The 21,416-nt window shown below is 40.6% G+C and overlaps 1 protein-coding gene across 1 annotated transcript; it reads right to left on the bottom strand.

Annotated features, from left to right (window-relative positions):
* Nucleotides 1-1,315: 1,315 nt before the first annotated feature.
* On the bottom strand, nucleotides 1,316-20,628 carry LCMT1 (leucine carboxyl methyltransferase 1). Its single transcript, XM_009329961.1, has 11 exons — nucleotides 20,624-20,628; nucleotides 20,172-20,263; nucleotides 19,462-19,583; nucleotides 17,838-17,914; nucleotides 17,111-17,172; nucleotides 8,925-9,027; nucleotides 6,926-7,046; nucleotides 6,029-6,130; nucleotides 5,512-5,603; nucleotides 3,393-3,490; nucleotides 1,316-1,688 (listed from the first exon to the last, which is right to left on the bottom strand). Exons 1-11 carry the CDS (start codon nucleotides 20,626-20,628, stop codon nucleotides 1,666-1,668), a joined length of 897 nt encoding a protein of 298 aa, XP_009328236.1. The 3' UTR covers nucleotides 1,316-1,665.
* Between the last annotated feature and the right edge of the window lie 788 nt (nucleotides 20,629-21,416).

Here is a 21,416-nt window from a genome sequence, read left to right on the forward strand (position 1 = left end):
CCACCCAGTGGCAAACCCTACAGTCCCTGGTTACAGCTGCTGTGCTCAAGAAGGAACTTGGGTGGGAGGGTGAAAAAATGAGACACGCCCTTCTGGTCTCCTGCATCTCCAGAGAGAAAGGGTCAATGCTAATGCAGATACAGCTTGCACGTGCCTCTTATTAGAAGGGGGGTACAGCTAAGCCCAAACGTCCAAAACGTGCAGGCATAAGCATACCATTGATATTGTTATCTAGGAAGCAAAGGTTATAAGCTCCTTTTGTAACTGCACGAAGAGTCCATCCCTTCCTTCTGGGGGCAGAGCGCTATACGAGCACTTTGCAAAGACCGAGCAGAGCATTAACCAAATATTGTATTTCTATGCCTTGTCATCTAAGAAATAAGCTTGACACAAACATAACAGGAGGTGGCCTGTAGCCACCAGTGACTAAAATCGGAGGGCAGTGAAGGGAAGGCCATTTCTTTTTACTACTTCTGTTCCTCTGAAATTATGACTGTCACTTCTAAGAACTGTTTACTTTTTCTAGTATCTCAATAATCTCCTTCCTTACAAATCCAATCCAAGCCCATGTCAACTATTTCCAAAGCCAGGTATTCTTACGGTACAGAAAGTCACATACAGTACGAAAATGGTTGCTTATGCTTGCAACTGCTTTAAAAAAATACTCTTGGTGAGGCATTTGGTGAGAGAGGAAAAACATAGTCACTAAATCAGATATAAATAGGTAATTTCTAATGAGTAAGACACTAGTCAAATTATAAATACTAAACATTTATTATTTTTCTCATAGGAAGGTTGCAAGATTCAATTTCAAACAACAGGGCAAGGTCTTTTGTTGCTGTTGGGATTTTGTTTGCTTCTTTCAAGGGGAAAGAAAGAAGAATGAGAAACTGGTGTAAAGATACTACCAGAGCAGTGCAAATTTAGATTAATTTCTTTCTTACCTTTACCATCCCAGTGCTGAACTGCCAAGCTAAGCCCTTCCCCAGTTAAATAAAGTCTGCTTTAACATCATCCAGTTTCTTGTACATCACTGAACAAGAATCACAGCCCTCCTTCTTCTTTCACCCTTATCCTACAAGAACATACCTAGTACAGTGACAGCCTTGTAGCAACAGTAAAAGCCGGGAGAAAGCTAACATGGTGACACTTCATAAATTTAACCTGAACAGAATGAAAATTAACAAAACTTAACCTTCGTGATCAGCCGTGCACAGTGCAAAGATATCCAATAATGCAGCTCACCAGCATTGTTTTTCCAGCTTCCTGTCACAAATACATTTTACACATCCACAAAAAGACAAAAGAGGAAAATCATGTAATCCAAGAACACTTTACTTTCAGTTTTAAACTAAGGAAGGCAAGCTTTTAAACAGGAATTACTGACATCTTATGAAAGTCCGTCATTATATATCTGGGAACGGGAGGCGAGTCTTGCCTCCTAACAATTGCTCACAATGGGCAAAAAAGATTCATTAAAACTACCAAAAGCCAACAGGACAGTCGACATCGGCAGCACCCATTGCTTTCTGCACTGGCGCCGCTTACACAGATGTGCAGACTGAAGTTGGCACATGCAAAGTCCCATCACTTCTGTGATCTTGTCTCAAGTAGAAGGCAGTCGCGGTGGCTTCTGGGCCCGCCGGCTTCCCTCGAGCAAATACATTAGAATGTGATGTTTGCAAGACCTATTTGAAAAGAAAGGGGGATGGGGGGGAGAAACAAGTGTTTATTCTTATACTACCTGTACTTCACTACTATTAGGACAGTTAGACACAGGAAGAAGGATGCTTTGAGAATTTTTTTTTTTTAAACTTAAATGTAAAGGATTTAGTGGCAGGAAAGGAAATTAGGAAACATGTTGATCTGTACTTTTTTAACCCTAATTAATTTGAATAAGCCAATCTGAAGGAGTACTGAAGTTATTCATGGCAGAAGGAACAACACAGAGGCTGCTGATGAACTAAGGATCTGCCCGGGAAATTAAAAAGAGAAAGCTGAGGAAAAGTACCATTAATGAGGGCAGTAAATTCACTCTGGATAAAGAAAAATTCCTTTGTATTAAGGCATATCCATGCATTAGACATTTGATTATCTCCTTTGGGATTTGTCTTTTTTGACTTCTAAGATATGCTGCGTCACTTAACTTCAGTACCCAAAATTGTCCTAAATACTTCTCTAATCACAGCAAAGAATAATGCTGGAGATCCCAGGAATACCGGCTACTATGAACAGGGGAACTTTTTGGCCTTAGCTCCTCTAGAAATAAGTTCTGTATTAGTCATCACTTTTTAGTCATAAAAAATCAAGTGGAAAATGTGCATTTCTGCAGCTCAAACTGTCGAAATTGTAGGATTCGGGTCAGCAGACATCACAAGCTAGCACCTCTGTTACCGCAGCAGCAACAGGGTATTGATAATCTAGTTTTACCAGCTGTATCAGATGCTTTGCTACTCAGTCTGGCTGCACAACTTCAGCAGAGATTCCATCTATTCACATTTGCTAAAGAACAGCAAATAAAATTTGTTCTTGAATACTACTTTGTCAGGAGCAAGAGAAGGGCAGAGAAGGAGAAGGGGAGGAAAAAGATATAAACTGGCAGGCAGAGAACTCTTCTGGAAAGACTGAAGTCCCTGAAATTGCAGACAGAAGTAGAGATAAACTGCATCTGCAACAGAGTTGTCTTTCTAATTTGGACAAATAATGGCTGTAGACATCCATCCTTCACCCAAACCATAATTCCTTTTATTTTATTATTTCTTAAGCAGCAGCAACATACATAATGCTACATAAAGCATAAATCAAGTCTCTCTGTTTCAAAGAAATTCCAGTCTAGGAGAGACAGAATTTTGAGAACAAAAGGAACATTTAAAAGAGTTAACTTCAGAAGGAATTTTCCCCCCAGGAGAAAGTAGCGTGGAAAACTTAAGTCTCAGATGGATGTAAATGGGGACAGTGCAGAAGACGACTGGGCTAAGTAATGCAAATTTATTTTTATGTTGTCAGGACACTGTGATTTCATATACCATGTGCCCATATGGCACTTTACGTGCATAGGATTTGTAAACCTTTCAATTAGCACTGGTAGTATAAAGCAGGCAGTTATTTAAAGTAACCCATACGGCATCTTTTGGTGTAAAAATTCTAACTCCCCTGTACTGGACAGGCTTCCTCTTGGGCAATTCAGATGTCGACACAAACCCTCAAAAGGCTGTGGAGAAACAGTCACAAGACACCACCTGAGAGGTGTTCACAGCCCCAACAACGACAGGGAAGCAGACCCCGTTCCTGCTACAGGATACTTCTGTCATACATCTGGTGTACATAGCCTCAGTCTTTCCACATAAGATTTCAATGTGGAGGGTCACCTCCTAGGTGTTGGAGAACATTACCCAGATTACTGCTGTCCTTTGAAGCCCAGCAGATGCAGTAGTGCTGCATCAGTTGTTCAAACAGTTCCTTTTCATCTAGGAATTCAAGTCCTTCTATTCTGTAGGAATAAAAGAAAAACTGTGATTCAAACTGGAGTCTCAGTACAGTTTTTGATGTACTCTTTCTCACTCCATGAGAGTGAAAACTACGGCCAATAAGGCAGTTACCTTTCTAGTAAATTAATACAGGTATTTGTCCATAATGAAGATACCACCACTACTCCTAGCCTTTGTTTTCAAGGTATGAAACAAGTGACCCACAAGACGTTTTCAACTTCTCATCCCTGGAATTTCATGTTCCAGGACTAATCTGTGTAACTGCTCACAAATACCAGTATTTCTCTTCTAACCCCTTTTACTGCACGTATCTGGTCTTGCTGGATTTAAGTAGACACAATAGTACAGCCTAATGGAAGGAGATTTATCTTTATCAAAGGATTACAGCGAACAGTTGAAGATAGTATTTTCTCCAGACAATCACAACAACTCCATATTATGTCTTGGAAGAGTGATGGGTACACCAGTGCAGCTTCTAACAACTCTCCCACATGAGCTCATGATGAAGCACAAACCAAATGGTACATATAAGATCTGAGGATTTTTTTCCTAAAATTGTTCCTACCTAGGATTCTTAAAGTAAGATCTTTGAATGTCTTCCACCAAACAAATGGGAGAACTTATCCCAAGTTGTGCTTGCTTTAAAAAATTTAACCTGGCACATTCCTCTCTCTCACTCTAGATTACTTGAATATCAGAGTGTTTATTTTCCATGTTAAATATTTGGAAGGGCTGCTACTGAGGATTAAAAGACGCTGAGGGGCAAATACACTCACAGATGTGCAAGTGCTGCAGAAGAATACTTTTGGAAAGATTTTTATAAATAGAAAGCATTATTTGCCTCATTAATATTGAAGGACAGGGTTTACGTAACCTATTTCTTGGCATTTGGAACAAGTGGAAGGAGCTGAACAGATCTAAGGTAGTCAAAAACGCTGCAAAAAAAGTACAAGCTATGTCTCTCCACAAGTGCCATATGGTACAATCACAGAGTCATCATTCCTATTTAAACAACCTATGATTTTCAGTCTCACCTGTTCAGTTCCGTGGTTTGAGAAATCCCCATATGTGAATACTTATTTTGACCAAGGTAACTTGTTCAGCTAATTCAAACTATAGTTAATGAATGACTCACAGCAATTCATACTTCATATTATATACCTAAGAAGTTACTCATTAAAAAGTTTCCCCTTTTTTAGCTTTTCTTTAATGCAAAAAAATTAACAAAATCCATGCAGATTACTAGCAGCCTTTAGTTATACCCTCTATGTACTAAGCTCTGTCTACAGACCCAGCAGTCTAGCTCATGAGCATGATATGAATGGAAGACTGTCTTCTCAGTCTGTTGAGAGATAGTCAGGCCACGCTGTTGGGCACACTTCTCTCTCTCGCCCTTTGCTTGTATAGTACAATAGGTCATAGCACTAAATTACTGCCCTGCCTTGGCTCATTACCTAAATATGCTACCAAGGAAGAAGGGAGGGAAGAACAGGACTGGCCATTTTCTACCCACTTGTAGTAAAAAAGCAAATGGGTAAGTAATCTTACCTAGGCCTATAAGACTGGAGCAAACACCTGGATGTCATCGCCCTTGGGGACATGAAAAGTGGCTGCCTGTTCTGAGTGTATTTTATAACTCTGCTCCACCCATCTAGTATTGTGGAGGCTGGATGTTCACAAGAAACATCTTAGGTACTGTAAAAACTCAACACAGCATTTCTGTAGCATCTTTTATCTGCAAATTTCTGTCATGAGATGCTTTATATCGCACCCAAATAAATCATCACCACTGCCAGTCTACTTCGGGCAGCAGTAACCCTCTGGATCATTAATGCTGCCCCAGGCATTATCCTTAAGGCTCTGCAGAGCTTCAGACTCAGACACATTCTGTCTACCTAGCTAGCATCTGCACACAGCCTCCTCTCTGTTATACTAGGGGATCCCATACTACATATTGAGGTGAACTACCTTGGAAATGGCATCTGAAGATGACTTTTGGCCACAAGCAAGCTATCAGTAATACCTTTTGACATCAGCCTGTGGCAAAAAGCTGTACACTTTCATCATATCAATGGCACGTGCAGTTTCCCAGCCATTTAACAGCAGTCGTTCCCTCTGTAAAATAAACAAGCAGCACAGTTTTCAGAGGACTCGAGGAAAAATACCAGAGAACAGGTTTTCCCCCTAAGGATTTTGTAGGCCATCTGCTTGACCTGTTCTTTGAAGAGCTCTTACACTCTTTTCTAAGCATCTGCTGATAACCTCTGCGCAGAAAGGACAGTGGGATAGACGGAGCTGTGCTCCAATCTACTGCGGTTTTTGTACAACTACCGAAACTAAGTGGTATCGATCAACCATGGCACTGATAACAGGGAACCACTGTAACACGGACAGGAAGGAGTTTCAGTAGGTAGCAGCTGCCCCCCCAAACCTGCTTTGGTCACTGCTCTGAGCCTTACAGTGCACACACAGAGGCAGAACTTGCAGGCAGGTTAATTAAGTTTAATATCGAACACACCCAGAGCTCTGTGCCCCTTTACCTGAGAGTCCAAGGATCTGCAAACTTCCACTCCAGCCAGGTTACACTGTCGTCTCTGCAAGTTCTCAATCATGATCTGTCCAAACCGGTCCGTCATATTCACCTCAGGTAGAGAATGAGACAAAAGTGTTCCCCCTTCCGAAAAGAATGTAATCGCAGCGAAAAGCAGTAACTTGGTTAAACTCTCGAATTGTCTGTGTCATAAAACGTACAGGATAACACTAAAGTAAGTTTCACATATTCTTATACCAGGTCTCATTTCCCACTGCCACAACCTCCCCAGCTACCTCACGTTTACAAGTTGAGTGCCAGTTTTAACGGTGACAATGCTACTGCCTTTGGAGAGACAGGGACTCTGCACTGGGCACTGAAAACTGACTCTGCTTTAAGTTGTCAGCAACTTGGTTCAGCTCTCTAGCAGTGATTTACAGCTTGGACAATCCTGTTACGAATTCCTGGAGCCACCCAGTTCCCTCGAGGCAGCATTTTACTTCCATACAGGGAAGCCAAGTTCATGCCGATGTGATTTTTGCTCCACTTTGTCAAAGAACACAGAGAGGTAATTACATAATGTTATACGCTCATTTCCAACATTCGGCATAGTTTCTTTTTCCTCTGTCTTATCTAAACCAATATTCTGTAGTTTTCTCCATGTATGGATTAAGCCTCAGTTCTTTTGGTTCAATATAGTCCAGCAATTGTCTTTCAGAATAGCTACATATTCTTTACAATGAGCTAACAAATCTACAAAATCAAACACGTTACTGAAGAAATTCAGCAGAAACTGCTGTCTATACAAAAGGATATGGCCCACTCTTATTTTACAAGCAGAACTCCCATTTCTGAGAGCAATTTTTATGACAATAACGCAGGTCTAAAAATGACATTTTTGTTTTACCTGCTCGTAATTTATAAACATCGCCACTGGAAAAGTGCTTGCTGCCCACTTTAAAAGATTTGCAGATTGCTGTGGTGTCATGTAAACCAGTACACACTCCGCTACCAGAAGTGTTGGCAAACTTTAAAACAAAAAAACAAGAGAACTATTTCTAGCAAAAGAACAAGAAAAATCTGTAAAGAATTATTAGCAAGCAAGTAATTTCATGTCCCCAAAAATTCTTAGAAGAGCTACCCTTCTTATGAACTAAACATTTAAGACCGAATGAAATCACTTCATCAAGTTGACTAGAACTGGGTTTTCTGGCAGTCGACAGGGGACTCCCATGGTTACAAAAGAGAGATAATGAGGAAACAATCTCCCCTAAGGCAGCCATACTATGAACAGAGAAGAATGTGTATTCTGTAAGTCTTCTCTGAACTGTGATAGCATGAACTGAAGTGCATACTAAAATTCATCTTGCAGAAGAATTGTACCCTATATATACAATCCGCACTCTTTTAGAGATCAGTAAAATTAGGAATAAAATACAAATTGGAAAAAAAAAAGTTCTCCCTTTTAAAAAAGTTCTAAAAAGAATTTTAATAGACAAATTTGTTCAATATCTGTAAAACAAGCTTCACATATTATTATCTAAGAAAATGCAATCTATAGTTTGCACGTTGCCTCTTCCCCCTCCGTCCACAAAAACCCCAAAATAGACATCTACACGAGTAATTTTCCTTTGAATTATGGAGTTTTCTTTTAATTGCTAGAATGAACAGGAAAAAGAAAAGTCACTAGAAGCAGGAGAAATTCCACAAGGAGCAGCAATGTAGGCAAGCAAGGCAAGATTTCAGAAGATGGAAGTGTAAAGATTTAAATGGCAATTTGATGCATTCTGCTTACCCATATGCTCTCTCCCACCCAGCCAGATAGCCGCTATTTATATATCTTATATTTGAAAGGTACGTCCATCATCCACTCTAAATCTTAAATCCTGCCCCCTCCAGAAGCCTAACGGTTGAACAATAAAATCCCAGATATTAACTTCCAGAGCTAAGTTCTCCAAGGACTCCATGGCAATCACTCTACCAAAAGGTCTAGGGAACAAGAGGGGGTTTAAGTGGAGGCAATAGAAAATAATTACAAAGATAAAACTCTGAAATAATTTAACATTGACAGAGTTATTCTTCATTTTACCAGCTAAGCTCCCAGAAATCTTGACTCAGGCAGCCATTACAACAGGGGTGGAAGATGTTCACTGATCGAGGCGCTGCACATCAGTCAGCATTAAAACTAAATGTAACTGAACCAACTCTTAAAAAACCCACAATTTATGACATTTTGAGACATCTCTAGTTTAGAGACTCCCCTTGAATAACTTATGATTCTATTAACTAGATTTCAACCAAATTCAAGCAAGGGGTAACTCTTTTAGAAATCTCTAAAACAGTTAAATTCATGAAGTAGAGAAAGAAAACTCGTATGAGCTCCGAGGCAGAAAATGGCTGCTGCGGGAACTCATCCCCTGCAGGGCAAGGGATGGGCGAGGAATCGAGAAGGAATTACAGCTGCCTGGCCTGCAACAAGAGCTTTAACTTGTGCGAAAGGATCATGTACCCAAAGAGAACCAACCACCAGAAACACATTCACAGAAAGCCAGACTTCATTCCCCCCAGCATTTTAAGAACAAGAAGCAAATAGTTCTGTAATGTTTGATCTTCTCAGGAAGGACGAAAACGCAGTTTGCAGAATAGACTGCGCAAGGAACAACCTTGCTTCAGACTTGGAACTACCGAGCAGTCACAGCAATGCCAGCCTGCTCGGCTCAGTGAGGCTGCATGAGGTGTCTGAAAAATTCCTTCTGCTCAAAGGGCTCAGGAAAAGGTAACCATGGAAATAGCATAATGAGCACTGGATGCAGATGCTGTATGCCCAAGCCTGACGTTACTCTCACCAGTACGCTTCCACAAGCCCTCATCAAAAAAATATTTATAAAAAAAAAAAATAATCTTACTGTATATCCAGGTTATGTTTCTTTAGCTTTTCCTCCAGATCTGATGAGAAACGGAGATCTGCTCCTACTATGGAATATCGACTGGAGTCTAGGCTGTGAGAATCTGCAAGTTTAAAATTTTGAAAGACTAACGGTTACAAATAAGAGTGAAGCTGAAATTATAAATTAAAAAAAAAATACACAGAACATATGAATTTGAAGTCCAGGTTTGATCTGTTATACCTAACAATTAACAGCAAACTCTTCCTTTTAAAACATTAATTTCCCTTACACCTGATTGTTGTGGTTTACAGATGGTGATATATTAGCATCAGACTCTACAACAAGCCTACTCTTTCACTCTGCAGCCACCCTAATGCAGATAGGTTATCCCATCCGTTACCATGGTTTCAAGGAATGCAGAGAGAAGAAAAATGTGAAGATTAAAGGCAGGGGTTTTTGTATTGTTTGGAGAGTCTTTTTAGATCACCCAATGTATGTACGTAAGGGACTACATAAAAAAAAAGGTGCATCAATTTCTGAAAAACTAAGTTAAGAGTAACAATGTTCCAAATATTAACAATAGATATAGCTATATAAATTAACAATACATATAGCTGTATAATATATACAGGTATCAGCCACAGATTTAGGGGCCAAAAAAAGTTGCCATTTAGCCTCTTCGTAAGATCTAGTGATGGTATTTAAGTGTCAAGTCAAATTAGAAAAGGTATTCTGAGAAACAAATATTCGCCCTGGGATACAACAGGCAGCAAGCTCCTGTAAATGCTTTCCAACATGAAGGACGAACTAATACTAAAGTCAAAAGACACTTTGCCATACTAGCAAAACTGTAAGGAAGCCAGCAGCAACATGAGCATCTTGCTGTCAATAATTCTGACAACCAGTTGCAATCAATTCAACCAGATGAGTCCAGTCCCCATAGAAAGCATTTTACAAGTACAGCATCAAACCCACTTAAAGACGTAAAGTTCTGCAGGAATATATCAGATCGCTCTTTCACGCTTTAGCTTTACTAGAGTGAAGTCATGAGGACAGAATAGCACATAACTTTCCCCTCTTACCATACGAGTGTGACAGAGCAAGCAATAAAATAAGTAAGCTAAATAGTGAAAAAACCCAGAGTGAGAGTTTAAAGTGGTCCTGTAATGGCCAGTCAATACCCGTCTGCAGTAGCAAGCTCTGGCACAGCTCCATTTGGGATCCTGCTGCAGACAGACACAGCTCCTGAACGGTAATACGGGAGCAGATGTCAAGGGCTAGGTGAAGAGAGAAAGGGAAGCCAAGTGGCTGAAGAGACAGGATGAAAGGGGTTTTCCATTTCAGGAGAAGGGAAAAAAAAAGGCAACTTATTAAATTAAGCAGTGCTTCAAACATTCTGGAAGATGTACCTCCGTTTAGTTTTCAAGTGACCAACTGTTTGAAAATGGCACTAGCAAGTGATAACAGCTGTCTTTCCAACAACACTTCTGAACAGATACAGAAACCAGAACAGTTCATGCAGAGTTACACGAAAAAAAAGAAAAAAGAAAGAAGAAAAAAAAAAAAAAGTTGTGCGGCAAATGATTCAACGTTTTGAGTCAAGGCTTTTTTCCATGTGCATGTTCTGTAATAGCTTTACTACTTCCCACACCCTTCTATTTAAGTTATTATATCAAGGCCATGATAATGGCATCAAAAAGAGCCACACAAAAAAACCCTACCACACACAGGAAAGTATTTATATAGCGATTGGTTTGCTGTCCGGAGATACAGCACAGTAAGCGTCAGTCACCACAATTAGTATGAAATTAATGCAATCTTCTTGTCCAGCTTCATTGACTTGGACATACTGGTATGTTAATTATAACCAGAAATAAACTACAGAAAGTTTTAAGTGATCCGGTATCGGAAGTAGTCCAAACACTTCAGCAGAGGTGGGAATAAATGCTCACACCATGTTGATTCAAGCATTTCTATCACTGAAGAGCAGGAGAGAGCAAAACCTCTCAAACCTTATGTTAGAAAACCGTCCTTCACAACGGTTCAAATTTCAGCAATCAAAATTACTAATGTTGTTTTTAATAAGCTTGAACAAACCCCACAATTCCTGTTACGTCTTGACATGGTGGGAGAGGGGATGGCCAAAGGAAGCAACCTGGGCGATCCTCAGTGCAGCCCAGCACAGTTGTTTTTGGAGATGTGGGTTGTGGACAAGTGAAAGTAAGCAGCCATCTAGCCATAACCTGGTTATTCCAAGTTATCTTCTGGGAAAAAAAACAAACAGCAAACTAGAGCAGGTTTCTTTAAGGGTGATTTGGCTCACTGGTAAGATTCCTTAAACCTTAAAGCCAAGTATACTTAATGCCTTAATACAGGACCCCTTGCAGCAGAAACTTTTAAAAGGCCAAGAAAACTGATGAGGAATGGATTGTCTTCCTCTCTTCAAAAGCCTTTTACTCCAAATGCAATCACTTTACTCCCATTTCCAGCATCCAGGCTGCCTGGTTCTCCTTTGGTCCATTCAAACAGAACGTACTTGTTCCTCCACACATTTTCCTGCCAACTTCCCTCGACTCTCCATTGATGGTTGTTGGCAAACACAACCACAGATAGTACCGAGGCAGAGCTGCACACACATTACACACAAGCTGATACAATTGCTAAAAATTGTACCTTTTAAACATATCTGAAAGCACCTCATTAAGTATCTCCATAATTCATATATTTCAGCATTTACGATCAATACTTCTATCTTGAAAGAAATCTTAGAGAAAAATATGAAATTTACAGTAGTCAATTTTAAAATGCAAAAAGAGAGGCAAAAGGAAAAAAAGCAAGAGGAAGGAGTTTAAGTTAAGCCTCTTCCAAACTTCCTTGTAAGATTTTCTGCTAGCTTCCACCTTTGGCCTATACATGGCATTGAAAATTCCTTTTCAATGGGATGACCATATAAAGTCAAAGGGATGAAGAGATCATACTTAACTAGGCAAACAACTTCAAAATTTTAAAATCAGACTGACAACTGCTCCACCACCCCACACTTAGATAGCAGACACTCACTTACTGCAAGGCAATGGCAGCTGATGATAGCTGGGATTGCCACTGTTCCCAGCCTGGAGGCTAAAAGTCAAAGTACGGCCATAAACACCCCAGAAAAGAATGTGCTGCTAGTTCATGGTCTGGCACCAATTTCTACTTTATTGCAGAGTTTGATGCTCTAAGTATGAAAACTTGCAAATATGCTGCCACCCTGACTGAGCAGCGTTGGTGCAAATGTATTTTACAATACCTGCCTATCTACAGAGCAGACGAAAAAGAAAAAGCAAGTGTCAGCTCGGTAGCGCAGTCACATGGTCTCCATTGATTTCTTCTTATGAACAAGAAGTTTCTTTTAACTGAATCAAATTTTTTGGTGTTAAAAAAAACCTACTTTTTTTTCCTTACTGTAGTCTCACTCTTCCGAAGGTGTCTGCCACAGTGACCTCCCCGCAGACGAGAGCCCTGCACGCTCCTTCAGATCTCTGCTGCTGCCTTCCCTTCTGGCCGGGCCAGAAAACACCACCCACACTGCACTAACACAGAACTCGGTGGCAGTTTTCAAATAAACGGGGCCACCTTGTTGTGACTCAGGCCAGCTGTCCTAATGCTGGCATAGCCAGCAACATTTGGTGGCTTAATCCATTGAAAATCCCATATTCCAACCACTAATTCCCACCCAGAGGCCAGTATTTCATGTTTTTTAGCCAAGTTGTTTGGTCATTATGTTCTTTTCTAGAGCACGGAGCTACCTCACAGTTTTCTTTGTGATGCTCACACTCAGCATAGTCAGTTATGTACAAAGTTTCTCTCCTGTATTTGTCTGAAATGAAGGTTTGAGGAATACCAGATTCAGATTTCATTTGAGAAATACAAGGGAGGAGAAAGGGGAGAGAAAGAAATCGACCTCCATCACTCCAGCCCACCCCGTGTACCCAACACACACTCTCTCAGCCTAGATGCACGCTTCTCTTATCCATGCATAACGCAATAGAGAACGTTTTGTTCTGATCATATCACTTGTATGTATAGTTTCCATGACTTTTGGCACAGAAGTAACAATATAAGTGGTTCGAATTTAGACATCATTACAGTAACAGAATGGTAGCAGGAGTCACTTCTAGTTGCCTTTTGACCTCACTGCAATAAAATTTTTCTTCACAGAAACATGCTACCAGCAAGTAAATGATCTGGTTTACGGTGGCCCCCAGGTACTCATCCACCACCTTAATCCGTCTGCTGAAGCAGCACTACAGAACCACAAACGCACGAAGCGCAGTGTTTCCTCTGCTACAAGAATTTAGAGTTTTCTTTTCTTACTCTCTTCTCAGATTAGTGAAACTATTTCCTGGAGGTTTTCCAAGAGACAGCATGCAGGATACTATTGACTCAAACCGATTTCATTAGGATTTTCATCCTAAGGTATCTTTGGCAGCTTTACAAACAACCAGCCCATACAACCTATTCTGCAGGCTCACAGGCATGACACAGTATTGGTTTTGCTCAGGTTGTTTACACCTACGACATCAGAACAGGGTACGTGTCAAAACACAAAGAAATTCAGTTTGTCTTGCAAGCGCAGGACCCTCCCCAGTGCAAGGCATGCAAGTCACCAAGACGGCAACAACCCTGACGTCTGCATTCGGTCACAAGCAAGTTTGGAAACGTAGAGAAAAGGAAGTTAAAACAACCAACTCCCAAAGCTGGACTAGACAGGGCCAGAAAGTGCACGAGTGGCACTGAAAGGTAATAGTTCACTGAAGTGTAATTTGCACTCGCAAGGTAGCAGAGTGCTAACTTCCCAACACTAGCAACTGCATCATAAACCAGATAGCACCACTGAACTTTGAAAACAGTTTAACCCGATATTGCCACAGCAATGACAAATTACTGCACAACTTCACTGCTTTCCCCTGGAGATCTAACATTCCCTAGGAAACAGCAAACTTGAATTGCAAGCCGTGCTGTCATTGCTTTGTCTAAAGGGGAAGGAGAAAGAAGATGTTGCCCCGAAGCTGATAAAGTTGTCTATTAGCACCAGCTTCATGAAATGAAAACATTTAGTGTGAGAAGGAAAGCAGTAAGAGAACAAGAGTCATGTCAATCAATATTACAGCAACTCAAAAATCAAATTCCAAAGCATCTAAACAAGTTATTCCTGGTATACATGAGACAGCAGTGTGGAACTGATTTTTTTTTTTTTTTTTTTTTTAAATGCATATTGCCAATACTTGCTTGATACCTGGGAAGCTGAGCTATGTCCCATTAATTCTGTGAGCATTACTACTCTTTTAGTTAATACTAAAATCCTGGTCCATATCCCCACCCCGAAAACCACATAAATGAGTAACATTTCCCTACCTGGAAATGCTGCTTCATGCTGCCCCACTACAATCCCTATGACAGGTGGTATTCCCAGAACATTGCATTAGTCTAACAGCTGTATCAGGTCAGACCAAAGGTCCCCCTAGTATGGTATCCTGCCTCTCACAGATGCCAACAGCAGCTACCTAGGGAAAAGACAAAAAGAGGGCAAACATGTACTACTAATACTGGCATCTATGTTGTTTTCTATCTTTTTTTTTAAGAATCCTTACATTTGATTTGGATTTCTGGACCATTACTGAGCCAATGTTTTCATATATCTATCTATTATAATACTCAGATCTTGTACACCAGTAGCAATAATCAACCAGCTGCCTATCGTTTACATGTAAGGCACAAACTACTTTTTCCACCCATGTGCATCACTTTATATTAATTCGCATTGAATTTATCACCAAGTCACTAATTTCACAAGATTCTTCTACAGTTCTTTACCACTCTGAAGAGTTTGGACTTGCCAACAAGCTGCCACTTACTAGTCACTCTATTTTCCCAATCATTTCTTAGTGTTGAACAACAACATATCACTAAGCACAGATCTCCATCTCCCTCCATAATGAAAATTAACAACATATGCCTACTCTCCATCCCCAGCTCTTTATCCATATGAGAACCAGTCCTTCCCCCCACAACAACTGTGCAGTTTCTTTGGCAAACTTTGGTAAGGGACACTGCCAAAACACATTTTTTAAATTCAAGCACTGTATTAATTGGATGTCCTTTTCCAAGATATCTGTTGACTCCTATAGAGAACTCCATTAGGTTTGTGAGGCATAACTTACCTTTACAAAAGCCATGTAGACTCTTTCTCAACAATTACATTATTCCTGTGTTCCACTAAGTCTGTCTGTTAGAGTTTCTACTAATTTGTCCAGTAGAGACATCAGTCCTACTGACTTGTAGTTCCCTGGATTTCTCCTGGAGCCCATTTGAGTCACAGCCGCCACCTTCCAGTTCTCAGGTACTAAGACAGTTTTAAAATGAGAGGGTATACACCAGTTAGTAGCTGAGCGAATTCATTGTCAAGTTCCTTTAGATCTGCAAGAAATCTCTATTCATCTGACTGTTTGATTTGTCTACTTAGTCCACAGCCTCTTCCGGTGGCACTTCCACATGAAGCAGTGCCATTAATATGTCCTTAAATGAGAGTTCCCACATGGATTTCACTCAAACTGACCTGTGGTTATCGAGTGCCAGTTCAAACTGGGATTCCACAACAGGCTTCCTCCATCTCCAAATATCTGGACATTATGCTACATCCCAAAGATCTCAGGGTAGTAGAGCCTACATCAGCTGGGTAAATGGCTACTCAGTAAAATGGCTACTCTAAAGTATTTAAAACCCAGCACTGAGAAGGAACAAGAGAAACAGCTTTAGAGAAATAAGACACGCCAATACATTCAAACAGTGATACATTAATTGCTGTTGACTGCTGTGACTTGCTCATTAGGGGCTTTTGATTACAGTACACTGCTGCAACTTGCCAACTTTGCAGTTGTTTTACTGTACTAGATGTATGTACAGTTGTTCAGTAACACAAATACTACCAAACCCTTCTGATCGACCTTGTATTAATGCCTTTTTAACAGTGCTTATGCAGCATATCCCATTGTATATAAGAGATACGTTATAAGAAGGTCTCCTAGCTGAAACACAGTGGTACTTAGGAGCCCTTTTGCTGAGATGGGGCAATGGGCTTTCATCTTTTGAGACGTGAATGTACAATGGAGAATTCTGCCATACAAATGACATCTAAAAGGTTGGTAAGTTAAGACCCTCTAATATGCAGCAATAAAATGTGCGTAATATGCATAAATATGCACAGTCAAGTCAGTGTGTGGCAGTACTCTGATCCAAGTTAAAGCACTAAAAGATCCTTGGGGTGAAGCACCTACACCTTGCCACTGGCAGCACGAGCACAACTCCTCACTATTTGCACTCTCCCTCACTCTTTGGAGGGCCCTTTCAAGCCCTCCAGATCCTTAGCTAGAATTGCGCTTATTAAAAGCACCTATAGATGTAATCACATCAGGGAACACAAAACACCGCCAGCTCTGTTTTAGGGTCACATCTGCTAACACAAATTAGCTGGTAGCGTCGATGCAGGTAATTACTGTTCCTCCTAAAGGGTCCAAAGCAGCTACTATAGTGCGGTATCTGCTATTCGGGCACTGAAAACATTACTCAATGGAACCCAGTTTTTTCTTCCACAAGTACGGAGTTTTTTGAATTACAATCCTGCCACAAACATAATGAAGGTATAAGCCAAGACAGTACAACCACACAACACCACCTGAATCTAAAATCCTCTTAATACTAAATGTAACAAATGGCACTGGCTCCCGAGAATGGACTTTGCAGGCTGCATTTCTTCTGTGAAGACTCCGCTAAATGTAAAGGCTTGTGCTCTTAATGAGACAAAAAGAAGATAGAGGAAAACACTCAATAGCTATTTTAATCCAGTATACATGACTATCAGTAGCATTTTTCCTTTTCTGTGACAGAAAAGAAAACATAACTTAAGCTACGTACCAGAGAAAAAGAAAAAACCCAACAACTTTCTGGCAGAATAAAACCACTTCAAGAGAAGACGTTTCTAACATGACACAGAACAAATGGGCAGGAGTCTGTAAGAGAAGAAGAAAAAGCCTCTTTTCCCTCCCAATTCTCTGTCCAAACAGCATTTCAAACATTAAAAGCCTGCCCACATAGCAGAACAAAATGATCAGAAAAGTTTTAGAAGTGCTGCAGTACATTGCTGACTTATTTTTAAGATGACTCACCTATTAGAAGAGAGTCCCCTGAATGGGATTCCATAATTGGTTTTGACAGGGGAGGTTTTGATCTGTGGGAAGAAGGAAGAAGCATCTCTGAGCAGTTGAGCTTGTTTAACAGTGTGCTTACAATTTTTTTTTTTTTTTAACATATATATATATGTGTGTGTGTGTTAAAAACAGACAAGAGAATACCTCTGCCCTCTACTGGAAATAAAAACGTTTGCAAGTTAGACAGTAATAAGTTGCAGTTGAGTTTTATACCAAATGACCCTTAAGTTTTGAGGTAATCTTTCAAGAGAAATCCAGACACTCTCCCCAGATATCCTCCATAAGCCTTAATGCATCCATTCAAACAGAATATTCACATATAGTACCAGCCATCCTACCTCTCCAACCGAACACGCAAGTCTGGGAATTTACTACTGTCTTCAATAGTAAGATTAGACTTAATTGCCTCTAATCATCGTGAGGCTTCCCCTGCCCATTATGTTTTACATAATTAAGAATAAAGTCTGCTTGCCTCCCTAAAGCTTCCACATACCAACTTCTCCAATTTGGAATACTGGCTGCACAGTCACGTGTATGACTCGCCTGCATAACGAAACCTTTATTCTAAATCCTAGAGCATGAAGAGTTTCTCAGAAGAGAGAGGAAATAATTGTAGCTTGCAATTCATGACATTTTGCTGAATTACATTCAGTTTCACATAGCTAAACATAATCATTATACTTACTTGATATTATGTATTTTTCTTGCGACTATCATTGGAAAATCCACTTCAAAATATTTTCTAGGGAGAAGATTTTCATCCTGAAAATTGGAGTCAGGCTCTAGAATTAGTGACATTCAAGCTTCACATGCACGTGACAAGAAGATATAACCTCAAGTCCTAAACAGTTTTGTTTTAGTTTACACTGGCATTTGTAACAATAGTATAACTTAATGTCCCACAGCTTAAAAAAACCCAAAACAACAAAAACAGTTGAGAGACATTGGAATGTCCGCTAGGCATTAAGGAAATTATTTAACATTTTACGTAACGCGGCAATCCTAGACACTAGGTCACTGAAACATATATGCCAACAATGCATTATCAGGATCTAGAAGAGCACAGCAACAGGAAACTATTACAACATTTACCATGCATCCTCAGTACATTCTTCTAAGAAAGGAATCAGGAACATTTTGCACAGGTTTACACAACGATCCACAATCTGTCCTCAAACCCACAGCCTGACTACAAGCGCATCGGTATTCCTCTACTACACAAAAAAGGGGGAAACCTCTCCATTTCATATTGTCACTATCTGGCACCCCGACAGATAAGCTGTACCAAGTTTCTCCCTATGCAGCAATCCTTTTGTGATGAATATGTACTGCTAGTTCTAGCTTGTCAACCTCATGAATTTCTGAACAGTAGATTAAATCAGTAGTCAGAACACTGAAGCGCTCGGTTAACTGGGCCCCACCTTCTGTACGTTAATTATACCACGCCTGCTCTTTACAAGGAGAAATAATTGGAATTACAGGCCCCGCTTTAGCTTTTAAAATCACTGTTACGGGGAAGTTAATAAAACTGTGTATTGACGTAGTTTTCATAAGAATGCAGGGAAGAAAAAAGCTTCACATCTCAGAAAAAATTCATTATTTTAGTGGTGGATTTGGTAGTGCCAGGTTAACGGTTGGACTCGATGATCTTAAAGGTCTTTTCCAACCTAAACGATTCTATGATTCTATGAATTGTGACCAAGCAAAATGCGACTGGCCTCCTTGGGCTTTCTTCCAGAAACCAAATTTACAAATGTAAATGCTAACGAGAAGACAAGATGAATTAGAGGTGTGTTCACTCAGAATGATACTATCATATAATATCTGAATAATCTGAATTTTTATGAATGACATGCATACAGACATATATATTTACATACATAAACTCACATTTATATAAATAATTCAGAAACGTGTAAACAGAGCCTGTACAATCCTGTACTTTGGTACCTTATTCCTGTTTTAATATAGGATAAAAAAGTGAAATCTTAAGGCTTACAGGGGACAGCAGAATGTGGAGTTCAAACTCTGTTCCTCAAAGTCCACTAGAGGCCAGCTTTGTGTCACACACCTTTTGGGAAAAGCCAGTGAGAACTGCAGCCCCTCCTGGGCACTGAGGTTTAAAGGTACCTAAACTAATTCTAAGCAAGCTGAGAACTGAGGCAAACCAGCCAGGGCAGTCAGCCTCGCTGCACCCCTCCACGCTGTACTACAGGACGCAGCACCGATAAGCCCTCGCAGAAGAGCGCTTCAAATGTCCACACAAACCTTTGCCTTCAGCCAAGTTCGTTTCTCTCAGCTATCATTACCTTTAATCTCCAGAACAGGGTATCCATGCCAGCACCGAGATTAACAATTTGACAGTTGCATTCTGTCTTCTTTAGAAAAGCTTTAATCAGATAACTGACTCCATGAACACGAGCATAATAGCCTGTTAACAAAAAAAAAGTTTGTTTTTAATTATTATTTTAATATAATACTTGATGTTTAACACTCATTAAGATTTTTAGGTAGTCTATTTAAAAAATTGTGTTTCTTAGGAAGAATAATGCACTCTTTTTAAGATACCTAAGGGGTTTTTTTATTACTAACAAAACCTGATGCACTGATAAAACAGGATTCCTTGGGTAAATAAAAGTTTTAGTCAAGTTTCACCTCAAACTGAGCAGAATAATTCTAGCTGGAGTGCACACTTTTGCAGAGACCAGAGCTGACATACCCTGCTGTCTTGGGTCAAATCAACATTCTTGACTGCTTTGTAGAGAGTACTGCACACTGAGACACAGAGACATTCCATTCAGAATACAGAAAGCAAAGGATAAGAGTTTTGATTTAAAGAATAATATTTAAAAGATCAGATAGAGTATGGAATTATTAGCGTGAAGAAAACTTGTCTCATTCTTTTACGTATTTCCTGCACTCCATAATACCCAGTATATGGAGGTTTTGTCAGGTGCTCTTCAAGACCAGTTAAGAACGCGTTTGCACTGTCTTCATTCAAGTTCACATGCCAACTTGCCTCTGTTGATTTCAGGTGCTTTTCTCTCTTTGGCTTGTCTCACAAAATACTGGATGTAAGGGTCCTTCCAGTAGCCAACACTCACAGCAAACCTGTCCAGCGGAAGGAAAAAAAAATAACAGCGTTATGAAATAAGGCCACCAAGATTTACCCTGTAAGACACACAAGCTGAAAAGGTCACTCTCAGACCTGGGCGTGTACACGCAAAGTTTAAAAACCCTGTTGAATGTGCGAAACTATTTCAATTAAGAAGCTATAGAAAGTCTAGTAAAAAACATTGGCTCTTGCCATATTAAACAAGGATCTTTTTAACGGCCTCTGCACTATTTGTTGAACTTCTGCAAGCGAAGACCCTAATCTCAAATATTTCCTCCTCGAGGACCCAGCAAACAGAGGAATTGCCTTGGCTAAAGCTCCTCAGACTGCCCACAAAGCGTGCCTTACTTCTATACGTCATTACGCTATGAGCTGTTTGCACTTATTCCAGTGCTTCTACGTATCGCTTTAACGCAGACAACAGCGCTATTCTATTCCAACAGAACTCACTAGTTTTACAACTGATTTGAAAAGGTAAACTCTCAAAACCAAACTCAACCGCCTGATGGTTTGCTGCTACACCAATAACAAAGGAGAGAACAAAAAGCCAGCAATAACAGAAGTTAAATCCACGCCATGCACAACAGGGCAACAAAACTCATCGCCCTCCCAGCACCCACCCTCCAGAGGAGGAGAAGTAAAGAATTCTAAAACATATCAAGATGTTTTCTCCGGAGATACCGAACAGCACTGAAATTTCTGATCCCCACTATTAGACAGCATAATTCTAGCTATCCCTGTACGCTGGTCTGTAAACAAACCCTAAGCTGAAAATCGGGCAGGTGTTTAGTAACAGGACCGGGAAAGTTTATGGCAACGCTGAGGGCTAAAGCTGCCGGCCCAAGGGAAAAGCGCCGTCAGAGCAAACCCCCGCCCGTTCAAAGGGGAGCTCTGACCGCGTTTCGGAGCTTATTTTCCCCTGTACAGCCTAGCTTGCTACACGGCCGTACAGCTTTGTCCGTGTTGCCCGGGCCAACCGGCCCCCGCAGCCGCTCGGGCCCCGGGTTACGCTCTCGGCCTCGGTGCAGACAAAGGACACCGGCACCGCCGGGCGCAGCGGCACCCGGGAGAAGAGGGGGCTCTTCCCCCTCTCCTCCGGCCCGGCTTCCCGGGGGCCGAGCCGTGCTTCGCCACCTCCCCGCCCGCTCT

This window comes from Pygoscelis adeliae, unplaced genomic scaffold (assembly GCF_000699105.1).
Source record: "Pygoscelis adeliae isolate BGI_AS28 unplaced genomic scaffold, ASM69910v1 Scaffold508, whole genome shotgun sequence".
Lineage (NCBI taxonomy): Eukaryota > Metazoa > Chordata > Aves > Sphenisciformes > Spheniscidae > Pygoscelis > Pygoscelis adeliae.